Source organism: Salvelinus namaycush, chromosome 16 (assembly GCF_016432855.1).
Source record: "Salvelinus namaycush isolate Seneca chromosome 16, SaNama_1.0, whole genome shotgun sequence".
Taxonomy (NCBI): domain Eukaryota; kingdom Metazoa; phylum Chordata; class Actinopteri; order Salmoniformes; family Salmonidae; genus Salvelinus; species Salvelinus namaycush.
The window spans coordinates 29,585,422-29,601,471 of NC_052322.1; the positions used below are offsets into that span (position 1 = coordinate 29,585,422).

General features: G+C 41.2%; 3 protein-coding genes across 3 annotated transcripts in view; 2 read left to right on the forward strand and 1 right to left on the reverse strand.

The window, feature by feature from the left end:
- LOC120061619 (piezo-type mechanosensitive ion channel component 2-like) overlaps positions 1-2,704 on the forward strand; it is a 39,268-nt gene extending 36,564 nt beyond the window's left edge. The window contains exons 46-50 of the mRNA XM_039011522.1: positions 91-260; positions 496-612; positions 815-894; positions 1,051-1,279; positions 1,831-2,704. Coding sequence (XP_038867450.1) covers positions 91-260; positions 496-612; positions 815-894; positions 1,051-1,279; positions 1,831-2,083 — 849 coding nt within the window. The 3' untranslated portion in view covers positions 2,084-2,704. The remainder of the gene's footprint in view (positions 1-90; positions 261-495; positions 613-814; positions 895-1,050; positions 1,280-1,830) is intronic.
- A 2,728-nt stretch (positions 2,705-5,432) lies between these two features.
- Positions 5,433-9,054, reverse strand: LOC120061291 (ATP synthase subunit epsilon, mitochondrial-like). The gene is made up of 3 exons (XM_039010996.1): positions 8,937-9,054; positions 6,104-6,228; positions 5,433-5,635 (listed from the first exon to the last, which is right to left on the reverse strand). Coding segments are annotated over exons 1-3 (159 nt in total). The 5' UTR covers positions 8,969-9,054; the 3' UTR covers positions 5,433-5,633.
- Positions 9,055-12,006: 2,952 nt separating this feature from the next.
- On the forward strand, positions 12,007-14,765 carry LOC120060747 (PRELI domain containing protein 3B-like). Its single transcript, XM_039010158.1, has 6 exons — positions 12,007-12,347; positions 13,279-13,447; positions 13,602-13,691; positions 13,794-13,864; positions 13,969-14,071; positions 14,170-14,765. Exons 1-6 carry the CDS (start codon positions 12,316-12,318, stop codon positions 14,284-14,286), a joined length of 582 nt encoding a protein of 193 aa, XP_038866086.1. The 5' UTR covers positions 12,007-12,315; the 3' UTR covers positions 14,287-14,765.
- The last annotated feature ends 1,285 nt before the right edge of the window (positions 14,766-16,050 follow it).

Genomic DNA, 16,050 nt, shown 5'->3' on the forward strand with positions numbered 1-16,050 from the left:
AGAGGATCTTGTTACAAAAAGTTGCACGTTGAGGGAATGTGGAATTGACCCAAAGGACCTCTGACATACTCCGCTTTCTAACTCTCTCAGTCAGCCATGCAGTTCCTTGTAAACTACATGGCCGAGGACATTGTCATTGCAAAGATCAAGAGTGATGCCAGTCTACTGTGGAGCATCAGCCCTGCCAGCCGTGATGCTATGATCCATGAACTCAGCAACTCCACCCACATCTACATCACCCTGCGATGGGTACTACTCAGGTACAGTGTAGCAGGGTTGGATAGGGCTCTCGGTTGGTTACATGTGAAAGGGGTATGTAACGCCGTTAAGGCTTGAGGTCTGACTTTTTGACCTTGTGTCAAAGCTAAGATTGCATGGTTTGTGCTATAAACATATGCCATATGATACAGCCATAATAAACAACTTAACCAGTTAGTGATAGTGGTAGTGATTTCACTCTGTGTATGTGTGTGTACGTGTGCCCCTCCTCCCCAGGAATGTGTCTCTGTCGATGAACGTGGAGACCGTGGGGGAACACACTGTCAAGTATGAGGACAGGGCCTTGAGGGACCAGATAGTTCAGATGCTCAAAGGGACACGCAGTGACTCTCTGTGAGTCTCATCATCACAGCACTCTCACTACATCATCAACTGTTACTAGAATTTACAGCCACAGTCAACATGACATAACTGTCAATAAAAGCTAGTTGTAGAGGAACCTATTACATTCAAAAGAACTCCACATACAAAAGATATGATCACAATGGTAATAGAATGTTGGTGCTGATATGCTGTCATTCATTCTCTCTGCTAGGGTCATTGAGTCTCTCCTGCCCAAGTTCATCAGAGGTCCCGGAGGACTGGAGTCCAAGATGGCCACCCGTCTGGAAGTAGGTAAGTAACCCTCTATCCAACCATCATACTGTACAGAAAAAACATTTAACAAATGCAGATGCTTGTATAACCATGGATCTTAACCAGTCAACTGAAGGTCACGGTCTCTGCTTCTCATTTATTCAAATATTCCCTGTCCCATCTCCAACATCCCAGAACATTCAGATAGGCCTGAGGACCTGCAGATGTTGGCCTTCTACCGGCCCCTGTCCATCAAACTACAGTGGGCAGAAGACAGTGGAAGTGCAGAGGGGGGTCAGTGGTGGATGGTGGAGGAATGCACTCCTGGACAAGGGCACATCCAGAGCAGCTGTCACAGCATTGAGATAGTGGTGTTCAACGACAAAGTCAGCCCATCCAGCCTGGGTGCTCTAGCAGGACAGGGGTAGGTAAAGAAAAGAAATCAATGCTGCCCCAGGAGCTATTTAAATTTTAGGAGAACTATCCCTTCAAAGTGACAATCAGCAGTTGATACAGCCAGTTTTGGACTTATAAATGAATACTGTATGTACCCATTGACTCTTGAAGAATATAACTTATGAGCTTAGTTCAACTGTCGTTCCCCATCAGAACCCAAAATATAAGCTTGTTTTACTAAATAAAATGTAAACAAACACTATATAGCCTCAAAACATGGTTAGAACTATAATTTTGATATCGTGGATGATCAGTCCTTGCATCCATAGCTTTGTCTATGAATTTCAGTGGTTACATTTCTCCAGCCCCATCACTCAGCTTTTTACCAAACCCGGGGCAGGGAAATTGATTTGTTATTGTTTCTACTGCTGATTGACGCTTTTACTTGTTGATTTGTTCTCACTGCTAAATAAACTCTTTGTCCTCTTTTCCACGAAATCCCATATGCTTACGTTGTTTGTCTGGCCTCGACCTGCAACCTGATACCACCTACTGTGCAATTCCACCTTGCTACGGTAGAATCGTGGGCCTGTACATGTCTGTGGTGCTGGTCGTTGGAAAGTTTGTCAGGGAATTCTTCAACGGGATATCCCGCTCCATCATGTTTGAGGAGCTGCCGTGTGTGGATCGGGTGTTGAAGCTCTGCACGGACATCTTTGTTGTGCGAGAGACTGGTGAGATGGAGCTGGAGGAAACACTTTTTGAGAAGCTCATTTTCCTGTATCGCTCGCCGGAGACCATGATCAAGATGACCAGAGAGAAGAGAGACTAGAGAGCACAATGACATTTTCGTTATGAAAAGGACGATTTGTTTGTTTGTATTCCTACTGTACAATGCATGCATTTTGAATCACTGACTACTTTTAAATGATTCAAATTTTTACAAAGGAAGACCGTATGCCATAATCATAGAAATGTGCTCCAAGTGTGAAAGTATTTAATTGAAGTTGAGATGCAACACTCTGCAGTTTTAGATACAAATGGCTTGTATAGAGCTTACAGATGCACGTCTGCTCTACAGAATGTATTTATCTCAACATTCTGCAACTTTACACATCCCACTGAACACGACCCTGTTTCATTGCACTGAAAAGCTCATCTAGAAGTACTCACTCTCATTTCACACTGTACTCCAAGTCTATGTACAGTATTTAATTAAATGAATAAAATACAATTCAGAGATTATATCCTACTTATACATAAGACTCCTGAAGTGTTAACTTATGAAGATCCACTCACAGTCCATGTTGCCAGGTAAAGTACAGTGCTTTGCAAAAGTATTCATCCTCCTTGGCATTTTTCCTATTTTATTGCATTACAAACTGTAATTTAAATTGATTTTTATTTGGATTTCATGTAATGGACATACACAAAATAGTCCAAATTGGTGAAGTGAAAAAAAGAACTAGTTTCAAAGAATTAAAAAAAATTATTAAAAAGAAAAGTGGATATGTATTCAGCCCTTTTGCTATGAAGCCCCTAAATAAAATTGTGCAACCAATTACCTTCAGAAGTCACATAATTAGTTAAATAAAGTCCACCTGTGTGCAATCTAAGTGTCACATGATCTGTCAAATGATCTCAGTATATATACACACTAGAGGTCGACCGATTATGATTTTTCAACGCCGATACCGATTATTGGAGGACAAAAAAAGCCGATACTGATTAATCGGCCGATTAAAAAAAATATATATATGTATTTATATATCATACACACACACACATTTTTGTAATAAGGACAATTGCAACAATACTGAATGAACAATGAACACTTATTTTAACTTTATATAATACATAAATAAAATACATTTAGTCTCAAATAACATGAGAACATATGTTAAAACGAACCACCAGCTTTCATGGGTCTTCAATATTACCAGTTTTAGGTTGTAGTGGTCCCCTGTCAGTCTGCTCCTCCGCGAAACACAGACCTTATTTGAAGTAGATCAAGACATTCTCTATGGAAGACATGAACGGTAAAATAACGAAGGAACCCCTTTCAAGTTCAGCCGCAAGTTATTACAGGAATTATAACGCGTCGACTATCTCTCTAAACCATATATCTTTGACTAATCCGGAAACTATCACCTCAAAAACAAAACGTTTATTCCGTTCCGTATTTTATCTAACGGGTGGCATCCATGAGTCTAAATATTCCTGTTACATTGCACAACCTTCAATGTTATGTCATAATTACGTAAAATTCTGGCAAATTAGTTCACAAAGAGCCAGGCGGCCCAAACTGTTGCATATACCCTGACTCTGCGTGCAATGAACGCAAGAGAAATGACACAATTTCACCTGGTTAATATTGCCTGCTAAACTGGATTTCTTTTAGCTAAATATGCAGGTTTAAAAATATATACTTGTGTATTGATTTTAAGAAAGGCATTGATGTTTATGGTTAAGTACACATTGGAGCAATGACAGTCATTGATTGATTGTTTTTTATAAGATAAGTTTAATGCTAGCTAGCAATTTACCTTAGCTTACTGCATTCGCGTAACAGGCAGGCTCCTCGTGGAGTGCAATGTAATCAGGTGTTAGAGCATTGGACTAGTTAACTGTAAGGTTGCAAGATTGGATCCCCGAGCTAACAACGTTAAAAATCTATCGTTCTGCCTCGTTCCTAGGCCGTCATTGAAAATAAGAATGTGTTCTTAACTGACTTGCCTAGTCAAATAAAGATTAAATAAAGGTGTATTTATTTATTTTTTAAATCGGCGCCCAAAAATACCGATTTCCGATTGTTATGAAAACTTGAAATCGGCCCTAATTAATCAGCCATTCCGATTAATCGGTCGACCTCTAATACACACACCTGTTCTGAAAGGCCCCAGAGTCTGCAACGCCACTAAGCAAGTGGCACGATGAAGACCAAGGAGCTCTCCAAACAGGTCAGGGACAAAGTTGTGGAGAAGTACAGATCAGGGTTGTGTTATAAAAAAAGATCCAAAACTTTGAACATCCCAGGGAGCACCATTAAATCATTAAAAAATGGAAAGAATATGGCACCACAACAAACCTGCCAAGAGGGAAGGTGAACCAAAACTCACAGAACAGGCAAGGATGGCATTAATCAGAGAGGCAACAAAGAGACCAAAGATATCCCTGAAGGAGCTGCAAAGCTCCACAGCGGAGATTGGAGTATATGTCCATAGGACCACTTTAAGCCTTACACTCCAAAGAGTTGGGCTTTACAGAAGAGTGGCCAAAAAAAAGCAAACACTGTTTGTCAAAAGGCTTGTGGGAGACTCCCCAAACATATGAAAGGTACCCTGGTCAGATGAGACAAAAATTTTGCTTATTGGCCATCAAGGAAAATACTATGTCTGGCACAAACCCAACACCTCTCATCACCCCAGAGAACACCATCCCCACAGTGAAGCATGGTGGTGGCAGCATCATGCTGTGGGGATGTTTTTCCATAGGCAGGGACCGGGAACCTGGTCAGAATTGAAGGGATGATGGATGGCGCTAAATAGAGGGAATTACAGGGAAACCTGTTTCAGTCTGCTAGAGATTTAAGACAGAGACGGAGGTTCACCTTCCAGCAGGACAATGACCCTAAGCATACTGCTAAAGCAACACTCGAGTGGTTTAATGGGAAACATTTAAAATGTCTTGGAATGGCCTAGTCAAAGCCCAGACCTTAATCCAATTGAGGATCTGTGGTATGACTTAAAGATTGCTGTATACCAGCGGAACACATCCAACTTGAAGGAGCTGGAGCAGTTTTGCCTTGAAGAATGAGCAAAAATCCCAGTGGTTAGATGTACCAAGCTTATAGAGACATACCCCAAGAGACTTGCAGCTGTAATTGCTGCAAAAGGTGGCTCTACAAAGTATTGACTTTGGGGGGGTGAATAGTTATGCACGCTCAAGTTCTGTTTTTTTGTCTTTGCTTGTTTCACAAAATATTTTGCATCTTCAAAGTGGTAGGCATGTTGTGTAAATCAAATGATACAAACCCCCCCAAAAATATAATTTAATTCCAGGTTGTAAGGCAACAAAATAGGAAAAATGCCAAGGGCAAATACTTTCGCAAGCCACTGAATGCCTTTACAAAACAGGGGTGAACATGAGTCATGGATGCAAGCTTAAGTAATCCAGCAGACAACTTTTAGATAGGAGTTTTAATTCATTTTCTTAATTACAAATTAAAGGAAAAACAACATTCCCATTCTGTTAGGTCCCCCGTCTATCCACAAATCTAGATTTAACCCTTGCATTTTCATCCATTCACAAAGACAGACATGTTGGCCGGGACTTTGAAAAGTCCTCTTGGCCCCGAAGAACATCCACTACATGTATTCAGATCCTGCAAGATAAAGAGGGGAAAACGATCTTAGAAACTTTGATCTTAGACTGATCTTAGAAACTTTGAACTATTGATGTTATCTAGCTACTTGTTCTAGTTGCTTGAGAACTGCAGATTATGAAAAGAGAGTAATGCCCATAGCCAATCAGACAATATATAATTTATGGTGATTACTGTCTTGATAATCTGTTGATAATCTGCAGTTCTGTAGTGTTCTATTTCTCATTACTATGGTAATGAGAAATAGTTGACTTGCCGAGTAAATCAGACTGATTTAGTAGGCAAATACTTGACATGCTTACTTGGCAGCTGCAGTAAATAGAATCAATATAAATCAGGTGTGATAGCCCAAGCAGCAAGAGCAATATGAAGCAAACATGAAGCAATATTGTGTAATGGTTAGGAGGTGGTAGATGGATACAATTATTATTAAAAAAGATTGTAGTGATTTGTCCTTTCAATACTCACATGCTATAGCCTTTGGGACGTAGACTTTGACGCTGGATTCTGCAACTTTCATTGCATCGACTTTGAACTGTGGTTTCAGTGCTGCTCGCACTGCACTCGCGCAGATCGCAGAGAAGCGAATGTAGCTGCAGTGGACACAGAAAGAAACACACTTTAGCCAGGGCTGCCAACTTTTGAAGAAAGCTTCGAGTGAGATTTACTATGAATTTCCTTGCCCCCTGGCACGATACCTAGACGGGGGGATTGAGGGTCCTCCCCCAGGAAGATTGTACTGTTTTAAAGCCAATTTCCTGCAATTCTATGTATTTTGACATGGCTTACACCTATGACCGGAGGAGAGAAAGAGAAAAAAGAAAAAACACTGGTCAGGTGTATTCTGGATGCTTTGGACATGGAATTAACACTCAATTCTACAACTTTGTGATTTTTGGAGGGGATGAAATTAAAGTTCTTAGGTGGTTTGACACTTTATTCAGACAGTAATGAAATGTGATAGGGAAATGGGAGAAACATTGAGAAGGTTGAAGCAGGGATTGATTCCTGTTCTTAGGTGGAAAGTTGTATATGACAAGTGCCCGGGGAGTGTTACCACTACACCAAGGCTCTGCACAGGAAATATTCATGGTTGATGACAGTGGGTAACCAAATCATAGATTGCAGTCTCCTTGTTAAGAGACTCCTTTCATGGTAAGGACAAAAATGTTGTATCTTTCAAATAGGACTGAAAGAAAATCCTTCTTGCTCTCCAGGAAGGTTGGCCACCCCTGATCTGTTTCCCAAGCGCTGGGTGTTTGAAAATGTTCTTGCTATAACAATTCATTTCTCAAAATCACCCAACCTTTAAGAAAATATATTGAATATCAACATTCAGGTAGTTTATGCCTACTAGTGGAAGATCCTTGCCATTATCTAACTCTACATAGGATGTGTTTATGAGTTGTGAGTCCCCCTACCATCACTGCCTATGTAACGGATGTGAAATGGCTAGCTAGTTAGCGGGTACGCGCTAGTAGCGGTTCAATCAGTTACGTCACTTGCTCTGAAACCTAGATGTAGTGTTGCCCCTTGCTCTGCAAGGGCCGCGGCCTTTGTGGAGCGATGGGTAACGATGCTTCGTGGGCGACCGTTGTTGATGTGTGCAGAGGGTCCCTGGTTCGCGCCCGAGGTCGGGGCGAGGGGACGGTTTAAAGTTATACTGTTACACCTAGCATGTACAAAATACTAAAATGTCAAATTATATTTGATTCTTGGAGCATTTAATATCCCATGCTTATGTAACAGTATCACTTTATGGCGTCCCCTCGCCCCGACCCGGGCACGAACCAGGGACCCTCTGCACACATCAACAACAGTCACCCACGAAGCGTCGTTACCCATCGCTCCACAAAGGCCGCGGCCCTTGCAGAGCAAGGGGAACCACTACTTCAAGGTCTCAAAGCGAGTGACGTAACCGATTGAAACGCTATTAGCGTGCACCACCGCTAACTAGCTAGCCATTTCACATCCGTTACACTTATTTGTATAACTTATTCAAAACTGCCCATGAATGGCTGCAAAAATACATAGCCTCAATTCATTTTCAAAGACAAGTAGGCATACCAGATTTCAAACACTGAAAAAATTGTGAAGAAGTCAAATAGAAAAAGGGTGGGGAATAACAGTAGTGTTCTTGCAGACAAAACAGTAATTACTCTGTTTTAGCCCATTGTTAAGAATGAGAATTGTTCCACTCAGACAAAGTAAATAGATAAAATCTCCTGAAGTCAAGGCGACATCAATTACCCCCTACACCCTAACCAAATTATTTGTTGATGGATTGTTCCCCCTCTAGAATCTTAATGTACAATTCTGGGTTCACAATCTGTTTGACAAAATGATTTTCATAGTTACAAATCAGGTCACCCTACCAAACTTCCCTACTTACATACTGCAGGTCTCTACTGCCTTTTCGTTGTCACAACCTAAATTTCAATCACCAAACAAGGGGACTAATGGAAGTACGGATTAAATCGACTTTAGTACATGCTGTCAAAAGGCTGATTTCTGCAATAGGGACGGGAGTAACAGGAACCTCATTTTGCTCACCACATTGTACATAAAACAGCGCTACCATGCTGCTCTTTTTACAGTTTTATAAACTCAGCGGAGAACGTTCTGGCTCTCCATTCAGCGCCACTGTAATCCTGAGGGGTGTTTCTTTAAAAAAATGCATCCAATCCAATTGATCCCTTACATAACTAGACCAATCATATGCGTCAATGTGGCGCGGTTCAGTGTTGTGGCAAACCAGGACAATGATAGACGTTCCGCTTATGATGTTAAATTGCAATCGCAGATGTTCCGACTTCAACACGATTTGGAGCACAATTGAAAAGTTAACGCACTGACTATACAATGGACTAATTAGAAATATAATTGCAGTACTTTTCAATGCGTGAGATATGAGCTGTGCCTCGAGCGTTCAAATGCGTCACGGCCAACGCATGAGTTGGCAGCTCTGCTTTAAACCGACTGAGTATAGCATTTCGATTATACACATTTCAATGAATTTTTGTCCTAAAAATAACGGCGATACGTAAGAGAGTGATATCACAGTCAGTCACACCAATGATATGACCACTTTGATTATAACTCACGGGAAACACGCTATATTAGCTAACTCGTCAAGTTCGTTGGACGTTTATAATTTCGTCTAACTAGGCGCTAGCTGGATATCAATCACACCAGAGCTCTCAAGCAAATATGCAACTTAGTAGCTACATCGTTTAAGTGCATGACCTTACAATCAGAATACAGTCAAAATGTGACATTGTTCAATATTGAATACATTTACCTAAGGCCCGCTTGTCTCCAGTATGCAACCATTTTGCCAGTGATGTTCCGCTCAAGGACAATTCGGATATGTGTATAAAAACAGAGCGGAAGAGGCGAGAATGACGTCGCTAGGGTTGACACGCTTCCTGGGGCGGGACTTTTAGTCTGAGTCTTTGTGATCGACAGCATGTGAAATCTGATAAGTACCGTTTTTTACGTTATGTAGCTAAGGGGATTTTAGTTCTTATTTATGCTACATTTGTCTTTGTTCGAAATAAGGTGCACTCTCTCCTCTGAAATACGCGTCAGGAAAATTCCAGACATTTCAATGGATGTTATTCGGTAATTTTTCACTCTGAAGGACCAGGGAGTGTCGGACGTAGTGATGGGCATTCCGGCTCTTTTCAGTGAGCCGGCACGTTCGGCTCAGCTCACCAAAAAGAGCCGGCTCTTTTGGCTCCCAAACGGCTCTTTAAAAAATATATGTTTTGTATTTTTTCAAGTCAAACCGTTTGCGAAAGTTTGAATATGATTGGTGTTAAAACAATTATAATACAATTATTAAATGAAATCATACTCTAACTTAACCACAATGTATTTAAAAATGGATTGGTTTGTTATGAAAAAGAATGCTATATAGTATAACTTTTTAATGTATATAAACAAAGTGCATATAAATCTAACCATTCAAAACAAATACAATCTGAACAGCATAATAAAATATTGGACCATATCAAAGAAAAATAAATAACAATTTGCAAAACTGCAGCATCCCACAAATTGAAATAAATGTAAAAAAAGAAGGATGCTATTACACATGTGCATTTAAAGTATAACTTTTTTAATGTATATAAACAAAGTGCATATAAATGTCACAATTCAAAACGAATACAATCTGAACAACATAATAATAGAATATTGCACCATATCAAAGAAAAATAAATAACAATGTGCAAAACTGCAGCATCCCACTTAAAGCATTAAACTGGTCCCTCTTTTCTCTCTCTTCTTTATTGCCATGTTATAACCAGCAGAACACATCAATGCTGACCATATTTTGCTTTAATGGGAGATTTGCATTCAGAAATGCAAGCTGCCTCACTTTGCTGATGCGATTTCTTCTCTCAGTAATGGCCACTTTGCATAGTCTCCCTGTCATGACTTCAGTAAGCCGTGGGTAGACAGAGGCCTTGTTCTTCCACCAGCTCAGAGGATCTGCAGATCTTTGGAGGAGGGGCTCCTCCAAATAGGATCGGACCTCCATTATGGCATCTGCTGAGGGATTCGTTCGTGCTGCATCCCCAGTTGCTCTCTCGTCAAACAGCATCCAATCAGCAGATGTTTGTGGGACTACTGCTGGTGCTTCTGCTCTATCTGATCCCTCTTCTTCCTGGTGCCTGAGCCAGCTGACTGCTGGGGCTGTCCCTCCCTGCTGCTGAGGTTAATCTTTGAAGAGCCTCATCAATCGCTCTGGCATCACTGAAGGGTAACTTCTTAAACCTGGGGTCAAGTGCAGCGGTTTCTGATAGCACGTGATTATATTCCATTCTGTGGAACTTTCTGTCCATTGATGAACATAGGGTGTCCAACTCTGTCACATGTCCTGTGGTTACGTTTGCTTCTCTCTGGCGGTTGGCTGTGATTCGCTGCAGACCCTTACACAGGAGTATCATTTTTGAGGCTGTCACATAGCTGAAAAGAGAGAACAGTAACTTATTAGTTCAGGTTCATGTTTTGTCTGCTGATATTACATTCTCATCTACTGCTCATATACATATATAATACTGGATTAAATAATGATTTAGTAATAACTGCTTACTGATCTCCACAGTGACCTGTTCAAAGGGTTCCAGGACTCTGCACACCACCTCCCATTCCTCTTGGGTCAGAACATCAACAGGTGCATTGACAATGGCCAGGGTAGAGATGATGGTATCCTTTGACTCAAGAAACCGCTTCAACATATGCTCAGGCATTCCCATCTGGCGTTGTGTAGACTTTAGTTTTTCAGCACCTACTGTGCTCCTGTGGAAGTATTCCACAGCTGCTTTCACTTTGTCCACAGTGGGCTTCATCACCTTCAGAGCATCTCTTACAATCAGGTTGATTGTGTGGGCAAGACATGGATGAATGGTCCATTTAAAAATGGTTATGTTAGCTGCATTGTTGCTAACACAACAGAACACTTTTCCATCTACTTGCCATTCTCTGGCCACTCTCAACAGTTCCTCTCCCAAGTTCTCTGAGGTGTGTCTGTCGCTGAACTCAAAGCAGTCCAGAAGACAGCTAGACATCAAAAAATCTTCAATGAAGTGACATGTAACTGACATGTAAGTAGTTACCCTTGATGTCCAGCAGTCAGTGGTAAGGCAAACTGCAGTAGCTTTTTGGACTCTTTCCCGCACTGAAGCCTGTGTGCTCTCGTACAGTTGTGGAATAAGTGATTTTGAAAGGGTTTTCCTGCTTGGAATTGTGTACATTGGATTTGGACTATTGCTATAATTTCTAAAACCTCTGTCCTCAACAATCGAAAATGGCTGGAAATCGGTGGCAATTATTTTAGCCAATGCAATATCAATTTGGCCAACTGGTCCATAGAAGACTGCGTTGCTGTGGGTCGTGGAGTAGGCCTACTTGACTGAGTGGATACATCTTCACGTGTGGAGGTGCTGGCTCCACCACTATCACTAGCAGGCCCGCTAGTTTCTCAAAGCTCCGCTACAGCTAGCTTCACAGTTGGGTGCACAGTTCGCATATGCCGGTGTAGGTTGTGCGTAGAACAGGCTTTATATGAGATTTTGTTTTGGCAAATTCTACACTGTGCTCTAACATTGTCTACATTATTAAAATGTATCCAAATGCCTCTGTGCTGCCGACTCATTTTCCAGCTGTCCTTCCTCTCAGTCCTCTGTTGCTCAGTGTGTGACTGTGAGTGAGTTGGCTCCGCCCTCCCTCACGCATCTTTGATTCATTGGTTGACACTGCGTGTCTGATTGACAGGAACAACAGGTGAGGCTGTTAGTCTGAGCAGACAGTCAGAACGAATGTCTGTGCGCTTGAGCATTTAGAACCATATTATTTTATTTCTTTTTTCGTTCTTTGAATTAGCTAATTCTATTCATTTAAATCTTTTGATTATTAATATCTTAATTTGTATATATTTTTATTAATAGATTCGGCTCTTCTGATATGCGAGGCGTCTCCCAACGTTCACCTACAAGAGCCGGCTCATAGAGCCGACTCGTTCGCGAACGACCCATCACTAGTCGGATGACATACTTCTGGTCGCCACCAGAGGGAGCACCACTTGTTGGGCAATTTGGCAACATCTTTCCTTTATAGCTGCTGTCACGCTGTCAAGTCACCGGCGCCCAAGTACTGACTGAACGGTCTAAAACATGAAGATCTGGACATCAGTACACATATTCAAGTGAGTCATTTATAAATGATCTAAAACGTGTTTAATTGAAATACCTTGATATTAGCTAGCTTATTGAAGTTTGTAGCTAGGTTAGCAACCAGCCAGTTAGCGCGCGTTAGCTCTTTGACTTTAGTCAACCAGCTTCTGGTACAAGTCAATGGGTTTTAGGTAGCAAACAGCTGACTTTAGCCAAATATTTGGCTAGCCAACACATCAAACTTCCATTTTACCATTACTAAACTAGGAAAAATAATGATAGTTAGCTAACTATACAACAAAGACAGTACAGTAAGTGACTGCAAGCTAGCCAGCCACATTACCATATCTTTGACATTACATTAGTTAACTACATTACAAGTAGCTAACGTTAACTGTTAGCCCGAAGTTTACAGCAGAATGTCACGGGATTCCGGTACTTTGCTTCAGCTAAATGTTACTTGTTTAAGGTCATGTGAATTCATCTATTAATCGAATTTTAGCTCAGTGTTATTTTTGGTGATGTCCCGTGCCGCACCACTAGGCATGCACTCTCTGAGACTGGAATAAAGGTATTTCTATTCCAACTAGCTATACCGGAGGCTCTGTCAATGATGGAATCATGGTTGTTATGTCACTATATATTCAGGGCTTAATACTCCTTGGGGAATTAATTGAGTGAGGAAATGCCTCTGTTTACCTCACATCATGAATAGGGATTGTAAAAAATATACATTGTCAAGGTCAAACCAAGTACCTTTACTTGTCTTACTGAACCCATAATGGATATTTCTTAACCCAATCGACATAACACAGTACAATAATGTCAGGACATTTTTTCAAATGTATTCATGTGGGGGCACACCAGAAGGTTAACATGCACACATGGTAACATTATTATATGCACACATTATGATACTGTATTATTACAGTAATATTGATTTCCTGTGTTGTCCCCCCACAGCCACCCGTGGGAGACAGTGACCAAGGCGGCAATGCAGAAGTACCCCAACCCCATGAACACTGGCGTGGTAGGGGTGGACGTGTTGAACAGACACGTGGACACACAGGGTCGGCTATGCAGCAACAGACTGCTCAGCACAGAGTGGGGACTGCCCTCCTTGGCCAAGACTGTAAGTCCTCAGCACAGTGGATGCCTGTCTCCAATGTTGCCACTAATACGATTCTCCTGATAAGTGCATTCAACAGATCTGAGGATGTATTATTTTGTTAGTGATGTCAAACATATTTCACTGACAGTGAGGATGTCATTCTCTTTTCTCACAGCTCATTGGTATAACACGAACAAACACATACATCCAGGAACATTCGGTGGTAGACCCCAAGGAAAATACCTTTGAGCTACAATCTACAAATGTGAGTTCACCGCTGTTGTCGGATGTTCATTTGTGAAAACTATAGATAACTCCACCTTTTAGCCTTGTTGGCTAACGTTGATGCACTTTCCTCTGCTTTCAGATTTCATGTACTAACATAGTATCTGTGGACGAAAAGTTAACATACAGGCCACATCCGCAGGATCCCGAAAAGTATGTGATTTGTTGATGGTTTGAGTTTGTATACAGGAAAATTGATAAATAGGTTTGCTTTTCACAGCTAAACTGTTTGTTTTTCTGTTTATCCTTATGTGTAGGACCATACTGACACAAGAGGCACTGATCTCTGTGAAAGGAATTAGTCTGAGCAGTTACCTGGAGGGGCTCATGGCCAAAACCATCTCAGCAAATGCAGGCAAAGTACGACCTCTATCCTTCGCACATGCAGCCTGGATTAAATATTTATGAGTGGAAATGTTCAGCCCCTAACTTTCCCCTGTGTGTTTTGTTGTGTCCAGGGACGAGAGGCGATGGAGTGGGTCATCAGGCGGTTAAACACAGAGATCGAGGAGCTGGCAGCGACTGCACAGGCCACAATCCGCATCCCCATGGCAGCAGCAGTCACAGAGAAATGATCATCCTCCATCTCAATGGACCTCAGACATTTCCCCTGAAAGGGGAGACCCACCTTATCTGCCAGCACAGCCACCTCCTGTATTGGTCCACTCATCTTCTGTCACAAGAACGCACGATTCCCTCAGCGGACTGTCTTTACAAGCAGGGTACATGCTGTTGGGTACACAGAGTGAAGCTGATGACATTGAACATGGTGGAGCCAAGTTGCATTTGAGGCTCATGGGATTTGTAGTCTAACGTTTTCAATCACACCGTGCCTATAGGTCATCAAGTTTCTATTTTTTCTCCCCGTCTTTTTTCTATTGTTATTCTATGGTCGGCTGTCTAACAGGTTTACTCTGGCACTTGACCATTCCATTTAACATCATTCTATGTTGCCTATGCAAGCCATGTACTTACCAATCTTAAAAAGGCTATCAGTCATTTTCATGGAACTGTTCTCTTACTGAGAAGATAAAATAATATATTTTTATACTTGTTTGTGGGTCTGTTTTATTTGCAATGTAAAGTTACTGTGCTACATATTCAAGAATGCAAACTTGAATTTTAAAGCAGCAATCAGCAGTAAGAAACAATAACAAAATGACTTCCCCACCCCTGTTTCGGTAAAAAGCTAAAGGATGATGCTGGAGAAATGTAACCACTCTCAAATTCATAGACAAAGCTATGGATGCAAGGACTGACCATCCATGATATCAACATTATAGTTTTGAGGCTATATAGTGTGTTTACATTTATTTTGTTGACAAATGATTGCAAATCTTTTTTCTGGTTATGAAGTGGTATGACAGTTGAACTAAGGTATGTGGCATTTATAAGTTATATCCTTCAACAATCAATGGGTACATTAATTTATAAGTACTGTTGTGGAAATTCACCACTAAGGACTCAAATGTAAAGTAAAGGAAATCTTTATCATGGCTGGAGAGGTTCACAAACTCTACATGCCTGATGGAACTCTGAGAAGGGGCATTCCCTTTGTACTGCTACACAAACAAGTCTTATAAGCATGGTTGGTTCCTGCATGAAACTGACTGATAGACGCCAGGCTTCTTACCTTGAAACTGAGATACTCCTAGATCCCAGAGCAATGTTCTGGGTGTACTGCCAAATTGCTTATCAGTGATAGTGTGGTTGACTCTTGTGTAGTCAATATGTCACTCGCATGAACCCAACCAAGACAGGTTATTAGAAAGCAGCATTATTCTAAACAATTCCTCCCCCTCCCATCACACTCAATCAGCAACTGCTGATTACCCCTTTAAGTACTTTAGTTTATTGCATTTATTATTACAAAGCAGCACCCAAGTAACAAGTGTACCACTATTGTGTTTTCGATGTTCAGAAGTGTGAATACGTTTGGAAGAATTGAACAAATGGCTTGACCATTACTACAGTATGCGATTTACAAAACCTTAGTGTTGAGTGTAGTCAGTGAACGTCAACAATGGACACTGGGACAGGGTTATGTTCAGGATAATTGGACAGGGACAGTTGATTTTGAACATGCCGAACCAAATGCGCCTTGGTTCGAGCATGTTCAAAAACCTTTTTTCTGAGGGCTCTTTTTTTTATATGTCAAAGGCAGAGGATGATACTGTACATTCCAGTCACACTTTTGCTACATTGTTTAAACCCTCCAGTCGTTTCAAGACCCAAGCTCCCTATCTTTTTGCATGTTGTACAGCCCAGTTTTGAATTCTGCATGACAAGCTAGGGGTTATATTTTTTCTTGTTCTTGAACTGCAAATTGCATCTGCTCC

Coding starts and splice junctions, on each gene's coding strand:
- LOC120061291 (XM_039010996.1), bottom strand. CDS start 8,968: ATGGTTGCATACTGGAGACAAGCGGGCCTTAG. Junction 6,229..8,936: donor TGGAGACAAGCGGGCCTTAG/GTAAATGTATTC, acceptor TGTCCACTGCAG/CTACATTCGCTTCTCTGCGA.
- LOC120060747 (XM_039010158.1), top strand. CDS start 12,316: ATGAAGATCTGGACATCAGTACACATATTCAA. Junction 13,865..13,968: donor CATCCGCAGGATCCCGAAAA/GTATGTGATTTG, acceptor CCTTATGTGTAG/GACCATACTGACACAAGAGG. Junction 14,072..14,169: donor TCTCAGCAAATGCAGGCAAA/GTACGACCTCTA, acceptor TGTTGTGTCCAG/GGACGAGAGGCGATGGAGTG.